Genomic DNA, 25,895 nt, shown 5'->3' on the forward strand with positions numbered 1-25,895 from the left:
TTCATATAAATGAAATGTTTCCGTTTAATATTTACTTTATAGAAATTGTTTAGCGTTCTCAGAATAAGTCCGTTAGCATCTCAACTGTAATGCTAACTACAAGAGACTTGTGTGTCTATATATATATATATATATATATATATGCACACAACAATATCAGATTTTTTTAATGCTCAATATGCCAAAGAGACATTGTTACTAAACTAAAGTAAACACTGATCTCCATCATGGTAGTGAAAAAAAGCAGATGAAACCTCTGTAACTCTCAATAAGATCTTCTGTAGACATATGACATAAATAAATTCAGTCTGGTTAGTAATGTGAATCTGGTGAAGCGGTTTTAACTTCAGTGTTACTCAAACACTCTGTAGTGTGCACACATTATGAGTGTTCATTTAAAACTGAGGATTTTGTTGTGGAGTGTAAAGGGTTAAAGATTTAAGAGAAAGAAACAACAGCATGAAACAAAATTTAACAGTAATAAAATGTAATTAATTTACAGGAAACAAACCTTTTTTTCTACAGTTTGTTGCTGTTAATTAAATGAGAAAACAGCAATATACAGTAAAACGTAAAAGTTAGATTTACTGATAATGAGAGTAAATACTGAACTCAACTGTATTAATGTGTTTACACACGAGAGATCTGTTAGTTTAATGTAGTTTTGTTGTTCACCATTGTGCTGGAGAGTAGAGCCGGTGCTTCAGTCAATGATGAGCCACAATTTCTGATTTTCTGCTGCTTTATATAAAGACAGTAAATGTGGAGTCACTGATCCAGTGTTAAGTACTTCAGCACATGCTGCCAGTAAATTACTGTTATTTAATGGCAAATTTTTTTTACAGCGTGTTGATTCAATCAACGTTAAAATGCCATGTGGGGTAGCTTGATGGACAGGCCTATGTGAAAAAGCACTAGAAATATCTGACATTCAATGATATAATTTAAAGTCATTTTACGCTTGAAGCTTTACTTGATAGAATTGTGCTTTTTTTTTTTCACATGAACCATTGATTTAGAACTAAAGTTACTTATTCTGTATTATGCGGAAGTTTTTTGGCCGGAGTTGTTGCCATGGTGAATCGTAATTTCGGAGCTCCATTGATCGTGGCTTTTCATAGTCTTAAACTCAAGAGTGGATTCAACTAACTCCACTTATTTGATTAAATATAAACGTATTATATTAAATATTATATTTTGTTGAATTTCCAAACCGCATCAGTTTAGAAATGTGACGATGGTTTTCCAGGTTAATTAATTTTGCCTGATAGAATACAGCTGAACATCACTCAGAAAAAGTCACACACAAATGACTTTACAAACATTTATTTCCTCAACAAAAGAGAAAAACAACGAGTGGAAACTGCAAAATTAAATCATTTCATCTCTGCCCTACAGGGCAACATCCATGAAACTAGAAACAAAAAAAACAAAAAAATCAGAAGAAAATTAAATGTTTTACTTCAGCGTGTAAAGACGTGACGAACTGAAATCATCTCAAGAGGCACCTCAACAGTCATATGATGCATGTATCTAAACAGACCAAACACACAGGCGTAGAGGGGCGGAGCAATCCTGTGATTGGACGAACACAAGGCGGGCTTTATTCTGATTGGTCCTCAGGCTGCATTTCTGCCCTGATCCAGGGACAGCTTTCATATAAAGTTCAAAGGTTTAGGATGTAGAAGTGATTCTTCAAATAGACACCAATCAGCGGTTTCGTTAACGATTACTCTGCTGCTACAGCGTCAGCATCCCCCCGCTTCTGCATCTGGATCAATGCCATGCTCAGCCGCCTCCTCCTCACCCACTTCCACACCCTCAACACCCTCCTCTCCCTCATCCGCACCCTCCACACCCTCAAGACCCTCCTCCGCACCCTCAAGACCCTCCACACCTCTTCGCCCTCATCCACACCCTCTGCACCCTCCAGACCCTCACCACCCTCCTCTGCTGCTCCACCTGTCTCCATCTTCGCCTCCTCTTCATGCTTCTCCCCATTTCCTAAAGCTTCAGCAACAGGCTCCGCCCCCTCCACCGGAGGCCCCTCCTCTTCCTGTTTGATCTCATTCAGGCTTTCATTGGTGAGGTCGGCCTCGGAAACCTCCATTACCATAGAGTCCTCGAGATCCTGGTCATCCTGGTTACCATCACCCTGCAAACGAAAACACAACTCATTAACGTACAAATAAAACAATAGATAATGATAATTATACATTATTTAAAAGTTAGTTCTATTGGTTACGACATTTATATATGAACTGTTGTAGTCAAGTAAGCTTAATTCATAACGTTTCAACTAGGGGTGTGACGGTTAGTATATAACCGTGAGACCGGCGGTTATAGTTGAACACCGTCATTAGAACTCTATAACCGCCAAAACCGTGTCATTAAAATATTTTTGTACAAACATTTTTTAGCAAAAATTATTTTCATTTTTTAGATAGGATCATAAGATGCGCAATATATTGGGAGACATGGTTTTTTCAACTTAATGAAGTTTTGTAAATCGTCAGACATGATTTTTACCACTTCATAAAATTTTGCTTTGTAGAAAACTTTTCTTAAAAACGAATTTCGTTTTGTACAAATCTTATCTTAATTTTAATAAATGTTTCATCAACCAATTGCATGTATTTTAATAAATAAAAAGCTAATATAGCAGACAATGATAACCGTGACATGGAAGCACCAGCGCGCCGCGTTCACTTGCACTGCACTGTGAACTAGAGCGCATCTCATCGTAAATGAAACTCAGCGTAGGCCTATGCCTCATTAGCATTAAATATATTTGCTGCATCCTTTCTAGAACAGACAATGGCTTTTTTTTTGCGGCTCGCATCAGCAAAGCATTGCATCGCCATAGACCGCAAAATAATCAGCGGATGGCGGGCGGGTGCGGCTTTGAAATTTGCTCTATGATTCCCGCGAAGCAGAAAACGAGGACGGAATCTCGAAATCCAGTCATGAAAATGAAACTTGCATTTTAATCTGGACAGTCATGGAATTTGCCAAAGTTAGCATAAAATAATCAAATCTCCATATGGACCAGTATCTGTAAATGTTAAGCCGCAAAAGTTGTTTAAACCATAAATCCGTGTTCTGCGCGTCTCTGTGTGAATTAATGAATGGCAGAGACGTGCAGGTTTGTTTACTAAGACTGAAGCGCATGACGCTTGCATTAATTTCAGCATCTGAGCTTCAGAGTTCTCTCTCCATCAAGCGATCTGAACTTTTCAGTTCATCTCAATGGACACACAGCGCACCTGTATTTGACACTCTGTAAACTCTTTGTGAAGGCGCATGACTCACCGTCGCTTTATAACTGATAGCGCTGTTTCTCACACATGCAAAGAGAGAGAGAGAGCGAGAGTATTACCACGCTTAAACAACACGCTATATGTAAACTATTCTTTGTTGTCTTCTACTGTCAAAATAATGGAGTTCATTTAGAATTATTCATATTCATTTTCGAACAAGCAGAAGACATACCAGTTTCTCCGGTAGTGGGCGGAGCTAATGCGCAAATGGCAATGGCTTTTTTTGCAGCTGGCATCAGCAAAGCATTGCATCGGATGGCGGGCGGGTGCAGCTTTGAAATTTGCTCAAAAAACGTTGGCGCGGATGATTTGTGTTTTGTGAAGTTTTGTGACAGATCTCCTTAATAAACGGAGGTCTGAAATCTCTGCCTCTTTACCGATCAGAGCGCACGCTGACACGGAGTTAACCCGCTATCTCCAAGAACAACCCCCATCCACCCCCAACAGTTATGTTATAAACCGTCACATTTGACTCACGTCATAACCGTCATCACCAATTCTGAAACCGGCACACCCCTAGTTTCAACTACCAGGTATACGCTTATGTTCACGCCACAGTATACGTGGAATAAAGTAATCTGCTGCGGTTTAAGTTTTATAACATGGTAACGATATAAAACATCATACTGCCCAGCCCTGATACAAATTATTTGTACATATAATCAATATTTCACATTTTTACTTTTAAATGTCATTTTCTTTTCATCTTCATATCACAAAAACATTTAAAATATTTTTATAGTAGCATCAACATTAACAAAAAAGGCTAAATAAATGGAAGTCAAATGTTTTCAAATGGAGAACAAATGACAATTGAGTCATTCAACTCTGCATTATTGTAAACATTTGTTAAAATGAAGTTATAGATGTTTATTAGTAAAGAATTAGTAATTCACCGAAATAACTGTACTTTTTTCCGGACAACAAACCAAACAAGGAAAAAAGCATAAATATCGCTAAATCCGATAAAGTTGAAAATGACGAAACACTTTAGGGTTTAGGTGTTGATTATAAGTCCAAATACTAAAAGATAACTAGTTCACTGTAATTATACTGTCTGGAAAGTAACAAACCAAACAGTACAAAAACATCTAATTAAGCAAAATGCTTAAACATCTGAAAAAAATATCTGTAAAACAGATTATCAGTCAATAACTACCCCAAAAAATCTGAATGATAATTAAGACAAGTTAACTTGAGTAATTATACACGTCTGAAAAGTAACAAGCAAAATGGTATACACACACACACACACACACACACACACACACACACAAATTAATGAATGGGAAAGTACTTAATATCGGTCGATCTAAAACAAACGCCCCATAAGAGTGACATTTTTAAAAACAGTGTAAAACTTAAAAACTACATCATATCGCAAAATATGGTTTAATGACTGGCAAAACATAAATAAGTCCACAAAATGATGAAATACACCAAGTGACACCAGAGTGGGAGACAGACACACACCTTCAGGTAGCTCTCCAGCTTCTTCCCGATGACCTTGTGGTTGAGGATGCTGCGTGCCACGGACAGACTCGCCCTCTTGGACTGCTCCATCATGCCCTGACACACACAGACAGAGGTCACGAGGTCAGACGAGCATTTCACCAGCAGATCAAAGCCTCTGATTGGCTGTGTGTTTGTACCTTGCGGTTGTAGTTGTGGTCAGGTGACTTGAGGTGCTTCTGGATCAGCGTGTATTGCATGGGGATGAAGACGTCACACGCTGAGCAATGAGCCGCCTCCACCTTCTTCATGAAGTGCTCCATGCCGAGATCTACAGACAGGAAGTTAGATCATGAGAGGTTCTGCACTCTGAATGAATACGTTTCGATCCAGGGAGAGTCCGCACCTCGCGTCAGATCCTGCTCTTTGAACACCTGACAGATGACGCTGCTGTGGTTGTCCATCTGACTCACTCGCTGCTCCGTCTTCTTGTACTTATTATTCAGATATTCCTACAACACACACACAACGGCTGTTAGGATGCCACACTGCACTTAACTCTGTCCACCTGTGAGGGAAGCGTCCGCACCTGCAGGAAGTCTGTGGTGGGCTTGGACAGCTGATTGGACAGGAACTTGAAGTGGTCCTTGTGGAACTTGCTCTCCAGATGAGTGGCCATGTCCTCGCTGTAGAAGGAGCGGAACTTACAGACGGAGCAGGCGAACGTCATCCTGGGAAACAACCGGAGAACAACACCCTCTTAAGCCACAAACACACCCAGCAAACAAGCACTCAGCACAGATGACAAGAACCTAACCTGTGTGCTGATAGTTTGACCCCTGACCTTTCAAAGAAGCCTCTCCTCTTCCTGACTTTGGCCGCGGAGGGCGGAGTCTTCTTTCCCTTTCCCTTGGCACTCTCGTCCTGATTGGATGTTGCTGGAGACAGACAGATACACAACATTTTTTGGCAGCTGTATAACGAGAGCACACGCCATGAGCGTCGAGAGGCTTTCATGTTGTGATGCATTTCTGGGTCAAACAGGACACCCAGTAAGACAGTAGACTAATGAAGCACAGGCAATCAAACCATAACACACAAAGCAGACAGGGTTTTCAGAGAATGAGGACCAAGTTAACTGCATATAGTCCCACTTCCAACACGAATACAGTTCAGAAGAAACAACTCACCAGCACCTTCTCCTCCATCTTCTGTTTTGGAGTCCTGGAGAACAAAGAGAAATATTATTAGCATTTCTGGATAATTGACAATGTTTTCATGACGCAGATGAGAAATGAATGTGAACGTACAGTAGCGGCGGCGGTGGCTTCCTCTGACTCCTGCGTCTGTTCTCCTGCTGAAGCATCTGAAACACAAACACACACTGGTCAGCACGCTCAGACAGAAGCTAAAGAGCAGCTGTAATCTGGGAAACATGCGCTCGTACCGGTGGCTGCCGCTTGTCCTGCGGTTTCAGTTCTGCCCATCTTGGACTCGGGCTCGTCAGAGGCACTCAGAGTCTGTTTCCTCTTCTTCTGTCCATCACGCTGAGCTTTCACTTGCTGCCATGACAACACACATGCAAATGAGATCTGAGGGCGTGTCTGTTTGTGTAGTGGTGAGGGTTGAGTCAATGATGAGAGGATTTACAGTGTTAGCTGAGCTATCCTGACTGTGACACTTTACACAGCTACCACCCAGTGTTTGTCAGTCTAACTGGTCAAATGGGGGTCAGACTGGGGTCACCTCGAGGGTTTGTGGAATGAATGCTCCTGACTGGACGTTATGTGCAGGGGTGAGCGCTGATCTCTCAGCCCCACCCTCCGCAGGGAGCAGGCGGTACTTACTCGGTTCTGGGGTCTCTTGCGGCCGTGCTGCCGGTTGGCCCTCGGGCCCCCTCCGAAGTTCCGCGCAGGGAAGTCCTGGGGCCCGCGCTGAGGCTGGAAGGCCCCGCTGTCGGGGTACATGCGATTGCCCAGGAGTGAGGGCAGCTTTCCTCGCCCCGCGGGGGAGTGGCCTTGGTGGCCTCCACCCCGCCCACTTCCTCCCCCCATGCCAGCGGAGGAGGAGTCCTGCCTGCGGCCGAAGCCACGCCCCCCAGATGATCGGTTCCTGCGAGGGGATCTCTGCCCCGCCCCCCAGCCGGAGCCCGAGAAGGAGGAGTCTCGAGTCAGCCGCATTTTGCCAGATCCAAAGGCAGAGCCGTCAAAGCCGCCGCCCCCTCCTGCTCCGCCCATGCCCCCAAAGCCCACGCTTCCGCGCTGGGCCATCATGTCGCCGCGGGAGTCGCTGAGACCAAAGCTACCAGATCTGTAGAGATCTCGGGGGCCGAGGGAGGTGGAGCGCGAGTCGAAAGACTCGTATTGGGCAAACCTGCAGAGGGAGGGAGGCGCAGAGCAGAGGTCAAGCAGAGACCAGCACTTCGGTCGTCGTCGACTCAGATGACCGCTTCATTATGCAAACAAACTCATCATTCAGCGCTCATTCGTTCAAGCCCTTCCACAGCCCCGGTGCTCAGGTGCATTGTGGGAAGAGACAGGCTGTGGAAAAGCTTCAGAATGACAGTTGCACAGATGGACATAAGGCAACAACACTGCACATTTTTCAGAGGATTGAGGTGGAAACAGTGAGATACGGGGACCTTCTGGGGTCTGTGAGGGCAGCGTTAGCATTATCTGTGAGCGTAGAGTCAGATCTGATGGGTTCCTCTGAGGATCAGGACGATACGGAGTGTGTGAGCCTGTTTCTGTGTGGAAGCATTCAGTGAATCTACACACCAACACAAACAGCACTGCTTCCAGCTACAAGATCGGAGCATAACACTCGAAAGCAAATAACTGCAGCTTAGTCAGGGTAGAGACCATATTTAACTTCTCACAAAGGAAAACAAGGCTGTGAGTGAAACATTGATTTCAAATAGAAATATTTTGTAAGATTATATGTCTTTACAGTCACTTTATTAATTTAATGTGTCCTTGATGAACAAGTACGAATTTATTTTGAAAGCAAGTAGTCTGATGCTACATTCAAGACGTCCTTTCAAAACCGTTTCAGGTTACAAAAGTGACTGTCCAACCCATACTACATCCATTTATCCATCTCAGCCTTGTTTTCATACACCCAAACATCTACCCTTATCACAGTATGTAAGACAACATCTTAAGTGTACTTGTGCTGCAGGAACAAACTAAGGAGATCTTAGACCACGTGAAACCATGAACTTAAAGCAGTTACTGCTGTGAATGAGCTGGTGAAAGAGCTGAACCTCTGAAGAGAGAGACAACATTAGCAGACCGACAAAATCACAAAATACACTTTAAGAAGAGCTTGACTGACCAATCTGGAAACTCTCCAGTCATTATGTTTTTATCCTTAATTAACAAAAACAATCTAGTGCTAGGTGTGACAACAGCAGACGAATCATTCTGATGAAAGGCTGGATGTGTATATAATACATATTTAAATACTAGGGATGTAACGATTCACCCAACTCAGGATGCGAGACAATCCACAATTATTTATAATAATTTTATAATTGCTTGGACAAAACACTGAACATTAATTGTGAAATATGAAAACCCCAAATCAAATAAATAACAAAAATAATGATCTTCACATAAACTAAAGGCTTTCTGTGCTCTTTTCATTCAGTTAGAGGCAACCACTGTTTTAATCATGATCCAAACAAAGATGCTGCTGTTTTGTTAGATTGAAGATTGGTGTTTGTGAAATGATGCTACATAAATCATCTGAAGGAGACGGACACAGCAGAAGCTCTGAAAGAGATGCAGACTCACTCTCTGACAGCAGGGGGTGCTCGTGGAACAGTGATGAAGCGTTTCCTTGGTTACCGATGTAAACAAAGCAGTGCATAGCTTATGAACACAGCTTTAATATACATATACAGAGTCGGGATGAAATGACTGAATCTAAACTTTCCTAAAGACATTCCGTTCCCCTCAGAGAGACATTCATATAAACCAGTGTTTCCCAACTTTGGAAATTGAATTTGTGGTACCCTACAAAATTGTCACAATACTTGAATTTCAAGCTTCAATATGATACTTTGAGAAGTAGTAGAACAAATAAACAAACGACAGCACAAATAAATAATACTAATGAAATAAATAGCTTCAGTTTTTTCAGGTAGGCCTAGGTCACATCACGTGAAACTGAAACCGGAGCGGTGAATTTATTTTTGCCAGACGGAATTTCGGTGCATCTCTAGTGATTGGCAACATCAAAAATAGATCTTATACTATACACGTTTTTTTAGCAATTAAAAATTCAAACATTATTTTCAACACCACCCCCTTTGGGAAACACTTCTATAAACTCCTGTCTCCAGCTACATGTCAATTAGTTTAATATCTCATAACATTTTTATCGATTTTCAACTGGCTCACTGTGCATCGTTACATCCCTAATAAATTGAGAAATACGAGGAAGTAAAAGTAAATAATTTAAATAATATTTCCTTTGCCATATTTTCAGTTTCCTCCAAAAGAAAGGAGTGCAAAAAGATGCAAATATCAAATTTAACACTATAAATTGATATAAATCTCTCGTGTATTTAATGTCCTCGTATGTCGCCACAGAGATGTGTGCGATAATGTAGGTGTGTTTGAGGTGATAATGCGTCACCTGTCTCCACGAGAGCCGCTCTTCATGCCCCCCTCCAGCTGCGTCAGCATGTCCAGCCGCTGGTTGATCTTGGCGATGACGTCGTCTGCGTTGGAGCCGCTGGAGGACAGCAGAGATCCTCCAGAGAGTCCTCTCTTCATGCGATCGCTGGATCCATACCCACCTCCTCCGAACCCGCCGCTGGACATGGAGTCTTTATATCCGTACAGGTCATAACCTCCCGAGCCTGAGGCGTAACAGAGCAGGTGATCATCTGCTGAACGAACATGTGGAGGACAACAGAGCTGAAGAAGAGCACACACTCACCTCTGGATGATCCTCCTCCACCTGATCCTCCCCAGCCAGAGAAACCTGAAACCAGTCAAGAACAAATAAAGCTTGGTTCTGGACGTCATGTTTGACCCATGACCACAACCTGGCACTCTCGATCTCCTCCATGCCTTCTGATTGATAATCTAGAGTGTTTAGTCTAGTAAAAGCTTAGGGCTGTGCAAAATAATCAAATGCGATTTTCATGCACATCTCATCAGTAAAGACGCTCCTGTAATTAGAAATATATCTCCAGCACGTGTGTTCAGATCAGGGTTGGAAGGTTTTCACAACAAATCCTGACCTGTTGCTTCTCAAAACTAGTCCAATTGTGTTTCCAGGAGGTTTCCCCAATAAAAATTGCTTTACCGGGGTTAAAATATACATTTTTGGCAGGTTTGCCTTGCTAAATATCACATTATTGGTATTGTCGCTCCGACCCGCGGACATGAGAAACAACCACAGACTTGGCAACACTGGTTGGCATTTACTACACAGAGCCGTAATTCACTGACAATCTACACAAAATCGATGTTAAAATCGCAGGCGATTCTTTGTCAATATTGTGTTAGTTGTCGGTAGACTACAGCTCTGTGTAGTAACTGCCGCTCCACCTGAACCAGTGTTGCCAAGTCTGCGGTTGTTTCTCATGCTTTACTCTCTGTTTTTCATTGTTTTTCTTTTGAGGAGCGTTTGTTTCCAGAAGCTTTACTTTCACTGTTCCTCAGAGGACGCTCTATGTTTTCAGTGTAGGCTACAGGAGCATTGAGCAGCATAGAGCGCCCTCTCGCGGCTGGAGACGCTAGAGGTTTAAAAATGAATTTTTTCTAATTGCATTTCATGTTCGACAGCTCTAACAACCATGAAGACTTATTACTGGCTGCTCAGAGTCAGGTGACAGTAGAGGGCGGGGCCTTGACACTCAAAACGACATCTGATTGAACAGAAATGGGTCTGCGCCTACAGACATGGCGTCTGAAATAATTAATGGATGTTTTACTGTAAGAGAAAATGCATTAATTTAAACGCATGCCAGTACTAGACATGAACTAAATGCCACAAAACTACAACAGCACGGGGTATTTTAGATGGCAGTTTATAAACCATAAACTCAATACACTGACTCTGAAGTGTGCTGTAATGTGTTTACAGTCAGTCACTCGCGGCGATTAATCGAACAATAGAGAAGCAGAATGAACACGGCAGCCATTTTACATCAACAACACGACTCCATTTTAATCTACATTAAGAGACGGTGTTATTCATTCACGACACAAACATCATCCACACGCGCCTGATGGAGAATAAAGAGAGTTAGTTTGATATTCTGCGGATTAAAGACTAAACTGAGTCTATGCTGATATTCGCTTTGTTCGATGTGCGCTCTTCAACAAGACAATAACAATGGGTTTCACATCGAGCTCAACAGCAATCGACGAAAAAGCGCTTTAATATAAAATACGTCTACTAAAGGAGCCTGGGCTTACGTATAAACTCGAGTTTATTGGTTCAGACAGCGTTTCATAAGTCTATGCCTTATTTTGACCTGCGCCATTTTAAGCACTGAACCAACACAGACCGAATCACGGAAGAAACACATTAACTTTACGTTACATGGCTTAAAAACCGAGCAAAACACGCTCACAGCAAACAAACAAACTCTTACATAAAGTAAACAGAGTAAAGGACTAACCTGAAGAATATCCTCGATCCATCCCGCAGCAGTACTCCGTGTAGCTGTGACTGTGTGCGAGGCGCGCTCACGCCGCTATCAGGCCGCAGTAACTCCGCCCACAGAGAGGCGTGACTAAATGATTGACGCTTGGGCGAGCCAATGAGCTGCCTCGAAGGCTATTTCCGTAAACTTCCTAAATAAAAGTGCGTCTGATATAATACGATCGAGTTTACAACACTTGGGTTTAAAACAAATAGTTTGTGGTTTTATTTATGATCCTGAAATATATATAAATATAAAACATATATAATATAACCCACTTCAGGTGTACATTTGAATTTTACAGTAAATGGCTCTAGGTAAAATGTAACTTCCTTTGTGTCAAGCAAATACATTTAGTCAAGATCTGATTATTTTTATTAAAATTCCCCAAAGTGTCAGATTTTAACAAAGCAATTACAAAAGAGTAACTCACAGAGCACCGACCGTCGTATGATATTATACAACAGTTTTAGGACTATTTAAACAGACAAAAATACAGAGAATACAGGAAAAATACATTGTTTTTTTTTTGGTCCCCACGTTTCTGAAACGTACAGTTTTCATACGATAAATAAAGAATATTAGTGTAACCACACTTTTTACACACTAAACTGCAGCTCAAAATCACCAGAAAGATATATAAAATATTGTGGCCTTATAAAATGACATGTAAGGCACCTTGTCAAGCCCTTTGATTCGCCTGTTAGTGTTTTGCAGAAACACAAGTACATAATGTGTTTGGACACAGAAAATCCTTCATGTTCAACCAACCCAGAGAAGAATAGAGGGAATGAGACCAACCAGAAACAGCCCTGCAAAACCTGTAGTGAGTTTTGGTTGAGCTTGAATATACATCATCATAAAGCAGAAATAACTGTGCTTTCATGAGCCTGAGAGCGTATCTCATCCGCTCGCTGACGGACAGACTCTCCTCGCGGCCTGTTCCTCCACCGCAAACGTGTAGTTATACTGCAGAGAAACAATCAGTCAGAGCTGCTGAACCACACAGGTGTGACACAAAGGCAGATTCAAAATAAAAGTCCTCCAGAACAATAAGAAAAAACCTCAGAATGATAAGGATTTCTTATGACGGTAAAGCCTCACCTCATTCTCAATGTCCTGCACTGATTTGATACGGATGTCACTCAGCGTGCTCGCAGACACCTGACACACACAAACACGTTAGTTAAAGACAGCATTCCTCAAGACAATTCTCTCATCTAACTATAAAATCTCCACTCTAGTCAATCAGTCAACAACACTTCTGTCCGTCTTTATCAAGGAGTAATGACCAGATAAATGTATGTCATTTCTAACATATATATCCACATGTTAATGAGAGATGCAGTGACCTCTGACCTTTGAGTTTGACTGAGACTCAAACTTGGGATGTAGAGAGAAAGGAACTCCATCCATCGCTGGAAACGAACACAAACAAGAATGAGTCACATGACAGAGTCACACAGTTTGACGCACATGACGTGAGGATTGTTAGAGGCATGTTTATGATGAGATGTGTAGGCCACAGCTGTGTGTGCTGCTGTTATATGGAGGGACGCTGTGATTGGTCAGTCTGTAGCTGTACCTGTGATCCCGTAGATGCCGCTGTCACACACCGTTTCCATCGGGTTGTGTGTGTCCAGCTTACTGCGCCGGCGGGTGACCTTCAGTGGGCCCTCAGGAGGATTGCTATGGACAGAGACAGTCAGAACACCCTGGGAATAACCCTGACACCCTAGCAACCACTCTTCTCACCCTAGCAACCAGCCTGGACCCCTCCACTCTGGGGCTTTGTGTTCAGTCAGCACTACAGCTCCACCGCTGTGGTTTAAGGCCCACAGCGAATCACTAGAGATGATTTAAAGCTGTGAGACCTAGATAATGTGACACTGCTGGAACACTTCTCTGAACAGATATTTCTAGCTGTGTGGATACTGCAGAGCCAAACAGCTCATTTGCTTCAGTCTAATTTCACAGTCAAATCATCCAAACACTGCAATGTGAGAATGTTGTTTTGCTGAATCCCATGATGCTGATGTTCTCAGCAGTGATGGCTGTTAGGGTTAGGGATCTGAGTACCTGGGCTTGAGAGGCTGCGGGGGGCCGGCTCCTTCCAGAGAGAGACTGCGCATGTCCAGACTGATACTGCGAGGCTTGGCCTGAGGAGTCGGAGAGGAGAACTGGCCCTTTAAACACCACACCACGAACCCATGCATGTCCCTGAAACAAACACACACAATAAACAACAAGAACAGCCGCCCGGAGCGTGTGGATCCAGATCCAGCGTCCGAGCGTTAGACTGGAGAACAGACATGTGTGGTGCCTGATAGAGAAGCGTTGAATGGAGCGTGTGGTTCTAGAGCAGGCTCGTGGCGTCTCTCACCCCAGGCAGGTGTACTGCTGCACCATGCTCTTATTCTTGGCTGTGAGTTTGAGATCTAGAACAGCGGTCGTAACGCTGCCCACAGGAACGATCCGCACACAGATGCGCTTCTTCTTCCCGACAGATGCCTCTGTACACACACACACACACACACACACAGTGATTACTCTTCTACACATCAGAAGAGACAGAGCAGCAGATCTGTGGGGGCTCTAAGGCCCACATCTGTCAATGAAACATCTTACTGGGCTCCAGGAACTCTGGGATGTAGCAGTAACCGTGAGGAATCGCCTCTTTATCCGTAATCACCTGCACATCTGTCACAACCAGCCCAGCGGACAGATCCTAGAAGAGACAGACCGACACGAGTCTGATGAGCATCAACAGCTGCTAGTGCTTTGTGTTTCACTCATACAGGTTTGGAACGACACGGGAGTGAGTAAATGATGACGTAAACCCTGTAATGCATCTTACCTTACTGTAACACAGATAGTATCCTGCCTTGAGTGCAAACCCTCGGATGAAGTTAGCGGAGGCTCCATCTTCAGTCTGAGTGATCTACACACACACACACACACACACAGAGAGTTAATGACAGCGTGAGAGGCAGATGGCCATGTGACCACAGGCGTGTGTGTGTGTGTACTGTTTACCAGGCTGTATTGACCGGGGCAGGTGCTGGTGTTTGACGCCCAGGCCACTGCAGTGATGGGCCTGCTGAAGCCACTGGACGACTCGAACACAGACATCTACACACACACAGATCAGGAGGATGACACACTGATCACGGTCACAGATATGACATGATTACACAGACATCTGTGACCCTGAAGCAGAGAAGCAGTTATTACTAGTATGGGTCAGAACTATACTTTTTTCTCTTATGCCAAAAAATCATCAAGATGTTAAGTAAAGATCATGTTCCATGAAGATATATTGAAAATGTCCTACTGTAAATACATCACAACCTCATTCTTGATTAGCAATATGCATCGCTAAAAACTTCATTTGAACAACTTTAAAGGTGATTTTCTCAATATTTTGATAGTTGTATTTCAGACAAATATTAGACTAACTAAATATATACTAAATATTAGACAAAAATAAGGTTTTGTGGTCCAGGGTCAGACAGAAATATACAGATAGATAGATAGATAGATAGATAGATAGATAGATAGATAGATAGATAGACAGATAAATAGATATCAAGTGAACTTCTCTCAGTTAATCAGACTGTTAATACTCATTAAATGAAGTGTTCATCAGCTGTTATCATCTCGACGCAGCAGTTATTTCCTCAGTTATTAGTTTGAAACACACGCTATAATCAGCATTCACATCAGCACTTACACTTTAATTGATTATAAACAGCTTTAATAAAGACGCGAGGCTGAAAACAGTACTTACAGGCTGTTGGTTATGAAGTTTTTTCTTGTTTCCAAAACACGAAACTGACCTGAACTCACTGCCGCGATCAGAGAACAGGAAGCAGTGCTAGACTACGACTCCCGTCATGCACCGCGGCGGCGTCACAGCGGACCGCGCATGCTCAGTGCGATTTATCGCTAAAAATCTGGGGCTGCTAGCAGAAAAGGTTTAGATTATTATCAAGTTAGTCATCTATATATTCTTTAAGAGGGGTCATAATTTTTCAAATTCAGTCACATAGAAACGTTGAATCCAAACTGTGTTACCACAGTGGCTAAGTTTATGAGAGTTTCTACATTTATTCTACATTCTATCTTCAAAACAAATAACGTTGAAAACTTATATAAATAAAAATGTACATTAAATAGCAGGAGTGTATTTTCTCTGAACTCATCACTGCCAGTGATGGAATTTTAAATAAGTTATATGTAAATAACAAAAAAACAAAAAATGACTAAAACTTTTACAAATAGAAAATACAAAATTAACATCTAATTCAAAATATTACCAAAAACTACAATAGTACCAATCAGTCATAACAAAATAACACTGAAAAGCAAACAAATGAATAAATGAAAGGTAATTGTGATTAATATAATAATGAGATAAAATGTTAGATTTCTTAATCTGCTAATTACATATTGCTTTATTTTTGCTTTACATTTGGTCAATTTCTTTTAATAAATATGGCACTTGCCATAATAATCCTTTGTTTCTCTACAAATACTACACACAAAACAACTGACACATTTATTTATTTATTTTTGTGAAATTGTATGTACATACAGAAGTGCATTTCACAACAGTTGCTTGTTTTTCACAAATAATCTCTCAGAAACCGAAGATGCATATGTGACCCTTAACCACAAAACCAGTCAAAATGGGTCAATGTTTTGAAATTGAGATTTATACATCATCTGAATAAATTATATTTCCACTGATGAATGGTTTGTTAGGATATGACATTATTTGTCTGAGATACAACTATTTGAAAATCTGGAATCTGAGGCTGTAAAAAAATCTAAATATTGAGAAAATCTCATGTTTTGTGCTCCAGGGTCACATATTTGGAGTTCTTTCTTCTCTAAGAGGGAAGGTGAGTAGAGCTGGCATGCGTGGCTCATGCAGGATCAGGGTGTCTGGAGTCAGTCGGTGGAGTTTGCGTGGCGTGTCCTGATGAAGTGCAGCAGCGTGATGTCGTACAGCACCTGGTGTCCATTGTTCCAGGTGTAGAGCGCTCTGACGCGTGGGTTGTAGTCCAGCATGGAGATGTGTGAGTACTGGTTGTGGAAGGCGATGTCGGTGTACTCGTACGAGGCTGAGGCCGTGTGGAAGGTAAAGTGCACTTTGGCTCCGGCCAGGTGTGAGTTGGTGACGTAGAGTGAGCCGCAGATGAGGAAGGACTCTCCGGCGCTGCGCTTGGAGAAGCCTGTGTCCCAGGAGCGCAGCACCTCCAGCGAGTCGGGGTCCAGCCGGCTCAGCAGCATGTTCCCACCGCGGCCAATGCTGGAGTACACAGCCCACAGCCCCATCTCATCAGCCATCAGGTCGATGTCGGACGAGCCGCCCCACGAGTACGGGAAGGTGTTGTTGAACCCGGCCTGAGCGAGCGGACGCTGCTGCAGAACACCACCGGACGCCAGATCGTAGCGCACCACCACGTTACTGTGGTGTTTGTTATAGTACAGAGAGCCATTATACACCACATGACCCGTACCTGAGACACACAAGCACACACACACGGAACATCACTTCTGACAGGTGGAAAGATATTAAAAAACATACTTACAGACTTTCCCCCCTGAATTCTGAGTTTACATCTCACAGACTTTTCCATTTCTGAGCTTACATCATGTAGTTGTAATATTAGAAATTCTGGTTTAATATGCTGCAATTCAGATTTTTTCTTGTAATCCTGAGTTAAAATCTCAGAATTCTGACTTTTTCATAGTTCTGAGTTTTTACATTTTTTATTTAAATCTCACAATTCTGACTTTATTCTTGTAATTGAGTTTGCATATCACAAATCTGACTTTTCTTGTAGTTCTGTTTACGTCTCATAATTCTTACTTTATTCTTTTAATTCTGAGTTTGCATAACACAATTATGACTTTTTCGTAATTCTGAGTTTACATCTCACAATTCTTACTTTATTTCATAATTCCTAAGTTCAGTATTATCTATTAAGTCACACTGACCTTTTTCATATTTTTTTCCATATTGGAAACAAAGTCCCATAACAAGCAGTAGATATTTGGGTTTGAAATGCTGAATCAGTAGTTGTAGTGTTGGAAATGAAGACAGTCAGTGTTTTGTTTGTTTATTGTTAGTGGATCACATGATTCTCTGTGAACATCACTGAAAGTGTTTGATAGAGTCGCATTCACACCTGCCCATGGGTGAGGAAGATGATGGACGATGAAGTTCTGTCCAGTAGCAAAGTCACCGAGAGACTGATACTCCACCAGACGCCTGCCTTTAAAATAACCATCCATCACCCACACCTACACACACACACACACACACACACACACACCAAACAGAGCAGGAACATTATCATTAATTAAAACAAATACGATTAAACAAAGCTAATTTGTGTTGCTTGACATAAACTTCAACTAAAATAAAAATTATGAACCAAGTTAACCTTATGTACTTAAACAACGAAAACTAATCAACTAAAACTTAAAAACTATATAGTAGGGATGCACGATAATATCGGCACAATATCGGTATCGGCCGATAAAAGCTTAAAATGACCATTATCGGTATCGGCCGATATGAATATTTCTGCCGATGAGCCAAACCGATATTCTCCAAGTGAAATAATTGACCTGTTTTTCAGATGTGAATGTCTGTCTACATTTGTAAAATAATAAATTTATGGTAGAATCAGTACAGAAGAGATACATGGATTTCTCTTCAGTAAAATTAAAGTTTAAATGTATCAGTATATATTTGTATATATATCGATATCGGTATCGGCATCGGCCAAAATTATTTTGAAAATATCGGCATATCGAATATCGGCCAAAATCCAATATCGTGCATCCCTACTATATAGAGATATATTTTTTTAAAGAATAATATGCCACTATAATTTAATTTTAGTATATACTTATATTTTTCATTGCTGCCCTCTAAATTTAAGGGATTTTTTTGTGGAGTGGCAAATACATGCCTTTTGTGTTTATAATATTTGTGAAGGTTTTGTTTACCAATATTTTACATTATTTCTTAATTTAATAAAATGTGACTTATACAACGGTGTGATTTATTTTCTCTCATCAATGCAATTTTGTCAACTTATTTTACAGAAAATACCATGTAAGCATCACAGAAGTGTTTCTCAACCAGAGAAATTTCAAAATCAGCAAGAGAACTTAAAATGACTTCAGCTAAAACAACTAAATATCAAGATTTGTCTCTGAAGAACCAAGATCTTGTGGTCTTGGAAAACCTGGACATATGAGGAAGCCTCATTTAAAAAAACTAATTTCGAGACCTGATAATTGATGGAGATTAATCAAATCTGGGAACTCCATTAGAATTGTTATAATGATTATACATTTCATTAGCATGCCCACCTCTGTTTATCAGATAGAAATTGTAAGTAAACATCCTTCTCTAAATCCCTACAGTAAATCATGTATAACTGGGAACATCGTGGGTTCTTCAGATAGTGTTGTGATGGGCCTTGAGTCTAAAAGGTCAAGAAGAGCAGCTGTGTGTGTGTGTGTGTGTGTGTGTGTGTGTGGGATGAGAGCTCTGCATACGCGGTTGTCTGTGCTGTCCACCAGACTGTCCATCATCCAGGATCCGAAGCGTGAGCCTGAAGATCTGATGGTGAGTGGAGCACTGATGCCCGTCAGCTGACCACAACCTGACAACACAAAGACTGCAGTGATCGATAACGCTTCGATGATGAAGATGCTGATGATGAAGATGCTGATGATGATGAAGCTGATGATGCTTGTGATGATGATGAAGATGAAGCTGATGCTGATGAGTGTGTACCCAGCTGACTGGAGCAGGAGTGCAGGTGCCGCTGCAGGATGAACTGGCGCTGCTGCAGCTGCTGATAGTGATGGAGAGTGAAGTGCTGCTGCAGGACGGACAGAGATTCATTCAACTTCTCCATCTCCTCCTTCAGAGTCTCCAGCTGCCCCACATCCACCCGCAGACGCCCCACCAGCACCCGCAGGGGGCGACACTGAGACACACTCCCACGCAGCTCCTGCAGACACACAAGCACTGACACGGTGGGTGTGTGTGTGTGTGTGTGTGTGAGTGTGTGTGTGTGTGTGTGAGTGTGTGTGTGTGTTACCTGCAGGCTCGTGCTGCTCAGGCGGTGTGTGTGTGTGTGTGTGTGAGTGTGTGTGTGTGTTACCTGCAGGCTCGTGCTGCTCAGGCTGTGTGTGTGAGTGTGTGTGTGTGTGTGTGTGTGTTACCTGCAGGCTCGTGCTGCTCAGGCGGTGTGTGTGTGTGTGTGTGTGAGTGTGTGTGTGTGTTACCTGCAGGCTCGTGCTGCTCAGGCTGTGTGTGTGAGTGTGTGTGTGTGTGTGTGTGTGTTACCTGCAGGCTCGTGCTGCTCAGGCGGTGTGTGTGTGTGTGTGTGTGAGTGTGTGTGTGTGTTACCTGCAGGCTCGTGCTGCTCAGGCGGTGTGTGTGTGTGTGTGTGTGAGTGTGTGTGTGTGTTACCTGCAGGCTCGTGCTGCTCAGGCGGTGTGTCTCCTCGTGGGCCGTGTTCAGTCTTCTCTCCAGCGTCTGCAGGAGGGTCTCAGAGTCTCTCAGCCGCTGCAGATCTTGAGTGGTCCGCTGGCTCAGGATCTCCATGTGCTGAGAGACGTTCAGCAGCTGTCACACACACACACACAGATGATGATGATGATGGTGGTGGTGAGGTGTGTGAGTGTGTGTGGCCGTCTGAAGCTGTGTGACCCTCACCTGGTCAGAGATCAGCTGCAGACGAGTGTGTCGAGGGTCTCCGCCGCAGACGCTGTGAGCTGGAGTCATGATGGAGCACACACACTTCCCCTGAACAGAGCCGTACACCTGCCAGCCCTCGTCCTCTCCGGGGTACGACACCTGCTGACCACACACACACACACACACACACACACCCCTCTCAGCTCAACACTGACTCAGCTCTCAGTCATTCTGCACACGTTTAACCTTCAGATCGTCTCCACACATTCACTTCAATAACAGTTACATGGGAGGGAAGAACACGCTTTCTGCTCTCACCGTCTGGTTTTGGGCACATTTCTGATAATCAGAGCAGGAGATTATCTCAATAATCAAACAGTTAGACTTGCTTAAGTGTCTTTTTTCAACAGATGAGATGACTTTAGTCCGTTACACTAACAGTGTTATATTATATATATATATATCAGGGTTTCCGTTGTCCGGTAATTACTGGACATTGGCCGGGAAAAAAATTAAATGTCCGACAAAATTAAATCTCTCCGGTCAAATTGTCAGATTAAAACTGCCTAATAATCCCGGCCCCGCCCCCCAACACAATCTGAATCGACCGTTTGAAAGTTTTTAAACAACATCGCATGTTGCATTTCAAATAAAGCGCACGCCTAACGGCTATAATATAAACCACGAACTATTGAGAGACGTTTCAAATATGGCCAGGCCCAGGCAGACTAGCCTTAAAAGTTTTTTCAGAGGCCAGACGCGAAGGAGGATACTGAATCAGGAACGCCTGAAGCCTCAGATGTCCAGAGCCAGACAGCTCCGCCACCACCGGAGAAAAAGCCGAAGTGTAGGGCGTATCGGTCGGAATGGAGTGACAAGTTCCCATGGCTAAGATGTGAGGTAGTTGATGGTAACGAAAAAATGTTCTGTTCGCGCTGCGAAAAGGCAGGACACGCAACGGATTCACAAGAGGGTCGAATAATTTGAGAATGTCTGCTCTCATTGAACATAGTCAGAGCAATGACCATGTTGCGGCGCACAATTTAACGCCACAGCAGGTTGCGATGAAAGGCCACTGTGACAAGGCCACGGAAACTTCTAAGAAAAAACTATGCTCTCAGCTCAAAATTGTATTCCACATGGCAAAACATGATCTCCCATCTAACCATTTGTAGCACAGACTGAGCTACTGCAAGCTCTCGAGGCTCCAGATTTTGTCACCATCGATGGCATTTATTGCCACAGCGACTCTGTGGATGATATGGAAAAGGCATTAGAACACATCGTGGTGGAACAGATCTGTGAAAAACTGAAAAACAGTGACTTCATTGGAATAATAATTGATGAAACTGTAAATATCACGGTGAACAAAAAGTTAATCATATATCTAAAGCTGGAAATAAAAGGAAAGGTGGAGACAATTTATGATGTGGACTCCGGGACAGCAAGATGCATTTATGATCGCGTTGTTGCGGTGCTTCGCGAAATGGATATAGCACTGTCCCGTGTCATTGGCCTGGGTTCAGATGGTGCAAGTGTAATGATGGGAAGGCTGCTTTGTTTAAGCAAGCAAATCCATTTTCTATCCAGGTGCACTGCGTTGCCCACCGGGCTGCACTTGCTGCGCTGGACGCAGAGAAAGCTGTGGAAAACATCAGAGCTTACAAAAACACGATCTCCTCGGTGTACTCCTTCTACAGACACTGCCACCAGAACAGCCCGGCTCCGCCAATTACCAGCTGCACTCAGTGATGAGGACATGGTCAGCCTCAAGCAGAACTGAATTTAGTTTTTCAGAAAGACAACGTCAATCTTTCCAGCATCCGACCAATAGTGCAAGCATCTGTCGCGGCATTTACACACTTACGAGATGTCCCCGGTCCAGAAGAGGAAACATTCCAGGCGGGATATAAAGACACATACAAGGATGTCAAAGTGACCAATTCAAGCGACCGCTCCATTCAAGCTTTCAAAAAAGCCAGAGAACGCTATGTTCAACATCTGATAGATGCCTTGCTAGATCGGTTCCCCGAGGATTGCATGGATCTACTTCACTGCCTCGATGCTCTTCTGACCCCCTCTAGATATCCGCAGACACATAGTGGTAAGTAGATATTGTTGATATATTATATGGGTCATTCTACAGAAATGTCCACTTTTGGTATGGCAACTGGCAAGGTGTCTTAAAATGTATTTGTTTTTCTAACATTTAAACTTACACCACATTATTAGATTAATAAAAATGTAAAATATATAAATAAAAATGTACATTTTTTGTGCATTTATTTAAAGACGGCATGTAACTTTTGTGTTACTGGTTTTACCTTACTTTGGCAATTTCAAAGGTTTTTTATTAAATATTATTTTTCATTTTTTTCAGCATAATGTAGTCAGAGTTAACGAAAAATAATAATACAACAAATATGGAGATAATATTTTATTTATTTTAATCAGGTTTGTTAAAAGGGTGCTTGAATGAGGTTAGTTTGTTTGCGCAACCATGTAACAATGAAACTATTTGAAAACCGGTTAAAATTTATGATGCAATCCTTTAAATCTTAACTTTTGAGTGTAGCAGAATTAAATGGATGTAAAATTATTATTATGTCACATGTCGCATTGTATTTAATGTGACAGAAAAAAAATGGGAATGGGAATATAATGGGAAATAATGGGAATTCTATAGAATTAATAAAAATCAAATAGCCCATTGATGGCTCAAGAAGGTTTAATTTTTCAAATAACATATTGTTTTATTTTAAAATGTAAAGAAATTGTAACCCTAAAGTGTTTTTAAGTGTAATATTTTTGTAAAGGCTAGGGACAGAAAAATTGACATTTCCACAGGATGACCCATACAGGCCTATTTTAATAAATGCAGCATTCTTTTGTAGGCCTATAATTCTAATATCGTTCTCACCTATTATATTATCTTATAGCTCTCCAAGAATATGCAGAACCAGCGATCAGAAGCATTATTTGCCATTTTACAAGCTTTGAGTCTGCGGACACCGCTCCTCTTATCGATACCGTAAGCCTGCGACGTGATGCCCTCGCTGTCATGACAGCGCTCCGTTGCTATGGAGGATTGCATTTCTCCACAGCCTGCGAAGTCCTCATGTGTGATTTCAACGAAATGTATCCAGAGTGGACCAAGCTCGCCAAGATAGCCTGTGTAATCCGTGTCTCGAGTGTTCCTGCAGAGGGGGTTCTCTCTGCAAAATCGGATCAAGACGAAGCAGCGAAGTCGCCTTGCGGAGAACAAGGTTACGCGGCTTATGCGCATTGCAAGTTGTGGAGAGACACTGGGAAGTTTTGATTTTAAGTCGGCAGCTGCACAATTCAGCACTGCAAAAAAAGCGTAAAAAGTAGCCAAAAATGACGCGAGACAATGTTATAGGCCTAGTCATTTGTTTGTTCAAGTTCATTTGACAAGGAGTCATTTCACACGGTGGCCAATTTAAATGTTACCAGCTAAATGAGACATACTGAGTTTATAATTAAGTTTGCTTGAATAAAAACAATGCTATATTCGGATATTTTATGTGGGGAAGGGGGGTTGGTTTGTTAAACTATGAAATGTGAAACCATAGTAAAAAACAATTGGTTGATTGACGCCAATCGGACGTTCATGTTTTTTTTCGTCTGTTTGAAAGTTGGGCTAATAAACATGTTGCATATACGGCCTGATTATGTCATTTTTTAAGTTACATAAACTGCTTTCAGTTTTCCTCAACTTGACTAATTAAGAGGCGATATTTGACCGGCATATCATCAAAATGTCCGGAAAACGAAACCGGCACCATTTTTTTCTAGCGGAAACTCTGATCTATATATATATATAGTAAAAAAATGAAATAGATTTTATTTTGCTAGATTTTTCTTTTCTTTTCTTAGATTTAAATAAGATTTTAATCTTAGTGTTCATTTATTTAAAATTATTTAAAAGGGATTTTTGTGTGTTTTGTAATATTTCTATATTTAAAAAAAAAATTGTTTTGTTTTCAAAAATTGTAGTTATTTTATAATTTCTAGATAAACTTAAATAAGAAATGTTGCTGAAGTAAACATTTGTTTTTTTTATATAAGTATAGTGATTTTTTATGGTTAGTTGTAGTTTTATTAATAATAACAACAAAATAATTATTTAAAATGTTTTCATTTAATTATTACAATAATAACCATATGCATAAGTCAGTTTATTAAAATCATATGAATTTAACCCGTGTACAAAACACACACACACACACACACACACACTGCTGGGCTCTTTAATTAGATGAGCCATTTCCATCTGTTCTGATCAGGTCTCCATGTGTGTGTCACAGCGGCGTCTGAAACACAAACACACTCACACACAGAGAGAGCCCACACACACACACACACACACACTCTGACCCTGTACAGTTAGTGAACGAGAGCCAGTGTTTGACCTTCAGTGTAAAGCTGATCACTAGACGATATTCTTCATTTCCTTCAGAAGAATGAGTCGTTCAGTATTAGTGTTGCTGTTCAGACTCGCACGACATCTAAACATCTGACTCCACCAATCGTGTAAGTTTGAGACACGGTCTGTAGGACTGACCAATGACAGATGGGGGCGTGTTCAGGGAAACCTGTCTGAAAACACTCACTATTTGTGTTCAGCATATGGACTGGAGTCAGCAGGCGTGTTTGAGAGGAGAACACAGCATCACGGTCGTCTGAACCAATGAGTTGTTTCCCATCATGCTTTGATCAGCGGTGGAGTCGCCAGGGTTTCTTGGCAGACATCGGCATGACATCAGAGCAGGTTGGACGTAACTCGGACACTTTTCTAATCAGCATGCATCTCGTGGTGATCACTGGTGATCAGTTCTGCGCAGACTTTAATAGCCTAATATATCTCACTGCTAACTTTTAATGTCAACATGCATCTCTGATTGGCCGATTGGTGCTGAGTGTGTGTTTTCTGCAGCCTCTGATTGGCTGTGAGTTTTCTGTGTATCTCTGATTGGCTGGCTGGCACTGAGCATGTGCTCTCTGATTGGCTGGCTGGTGCTGTGAGGTTGCTGTGGCGATGCCAGGTCCTGGCCGGTGCGAGTGGCAGTTCTCCAGTTCTCTGAGGAAGTGCCACACTGTGTGTGTGGGAGTGTTCGTGTGTGTTTGTTCCCGGTTCAGAGTTACACCGCATGTTAACAGACTGACACAAACACACATGCTCTGAACGACAGTGAAGCACACACACACACACACACACACAGAGTAATGTTTGTACGTACGCTGATGATCTTCTCGGAGGTTCCTGGGCGAGCGATGTGTGGATCGAGTCCCACCAGCCCCGGCAGCGTCTGGGACATCCAGTTAGTGACCATGATCATGGTGCTCAGAACCGCACCCACCTTCAGCAGAGCAGCGCTCATGTCCAGACCCACGCACCTTTCACAGAGGAAAGTTTGTTAAAACAACTCCCAAACCACAGGTGGATCACAGACAGACTCAAACCCAGATCATTAATCAATCTGATGAAGATGAGGAGTCCAAACGTCCCGATTCACTGCTGACCGGAACAGAGAAGAGCAGCAGACGAACGGCTCACGATACTAAACCTACAGAGAGAGAGAGAGAGAGAGAGAGAGAGAGAGGGAGAGGGAGAGAGGGAGAGAGGGAGAGGGAGAGAGGGAGAGGGAGAGACCAGCAGGGTGGGAGAGATGGGAAGGTGTGTCTCTCAGGA

At 42.3% G+C, this 25,895-nt stretch overlaps 3 protein-coding genes across 5 annotated transcripts; all 3 read right to left on the reverse strand.

Annotated features, from left to right (window-relative positions):
- Window positions 1-1,310: 1,310 nt before the first annotated feature.
- akap8l (A kinase (PRKA) anchor protein 8-like) lies at window positions 1,311-11,546 on the reverse strand. Of its 2 annotated transcripts, XM_026247195.1 has the most exons (13): window positions 11,419-11,546; window positions 9,723-9,767; window positions 9,417-9,642; window positions 6,620-7,145; window positions 6,220-6,334; window positions 6,083-6,138; window positions 5,963-5,996; window positions 5,590-5,710; window positions 5,362-5,503; window positions 5,179-5,284; window positions 4,973-5,103; window positions 4,794-4,889; window positions 1,311-2,155 (listed from the first exon to the last, which is right to left on the reverse strand). In XM_026247195.1, the coding sequence occupies exons 1-13, from the start codon at window positions 11,438-11,440 to the stop codon at window positions 1,730-1,732; spliced, it is 2,046 nt and encodes a 681-aa protein (XP_026102980.1). In that variant the 5' UTR covers window positions 11,441-11,546; the 3' UTR covers window positions 1,311-1,729. The 2 variants fall into 2 exon arrangements, with proteins under 2 accessions (XP_026102980.1, XP_026102979.1); XM_026247194.1 differs by lacking the exon at window positions 1,311-2,155 and having other exon boundaries at window positions 4,698-4,889; window positions 5,617-5,710; window positions 11,419-11,544.
- Window positions 11,547-11,799: 253 nt separating this feature from the next.
- Window positions 11,800-15,360, reverse strand: LOC113074361 (multivesicular body subunit 12A-like). Its single transcript, XM_026247196.1, has 10 exons — window positions 15,233-15,360; window positions 14,479-14,574; window positions 14,300-14,383; window positions 14,071-14,170; window positions 13,826-13,955; window positions 13,522-13,662; window positions 13,028-13,131; window positions 12,802-12,860; window positions 12,547-12,606; window positions 11,800-12,411 (listed from the first exon to the last, which is right to left on the reverse strand). Exons 2-10 carry the CDS (start codon window positions 14,572-14,574, stop codon window positions 12,346-12,348), a joined length of 840 nt encoding a protein of 279 aa, XP_026102981.1. The 5' UTR covers window positions 15,233-15,360; the 3' UTR covers window positions 11,800-12,345.
- A 641-nt stretch (window positions 15,361-16,001) lies between these two features.
- On the reverse strand, window positions 16,002-25,784 carry LOC113074362 (noelin-2-like). Of its 2 annotated transcripts, none has more exons than XM_026247197.1 (7): window positions 25,444-25,784; window positions 20,201-20,344; window positions 19,955-20,110; window positions 19,271-19,490; window positions 19,030-19,136; window positions 17,643-17,757; window positions 16,002-16,970 (listed from the first exon to the last, which is right to left on the reverse strand). In XM_026247197.1, exons 1-7 carry the CDS (start codon window positions 25,582-25,584, stop codon window positions 16,399-16,401), a joined length of 1,455 nt encoding a protein of 484 aa, XP_026102982.1. In that variant the 5' UTR covers window positions 25,585-25,784; the 3' UTR covers window positions 16,002-16,398. The 2 variants fall into 2 exon arrangements, with proteins under 2 accessions (XP_026102982.1, XP_026102983.1); XM_026247198.1 differs by having other exon boundaries at window positions 20,201-20,341; window positions 25,444-25,783.
- Between the last annotated feature and the right edge of the window lie 111 nt (window positions 25,785-25,895).

This window comes from Carassius auratus, unplaced genomic scaffold (assembly GCF_003368295.1).
Source record: "Carassius auratus strain Wakin unplaced genomic scaffold, ASM336829v1 scaf_tig00014309, whole genome shotgun sequence".
NCBI classification, from domain to species: Eukaryota; Metazoa; Chordata; class Actinopteri; order Cypriniformes; family Cyprinidae; genus Carassius; species Carassius auratus.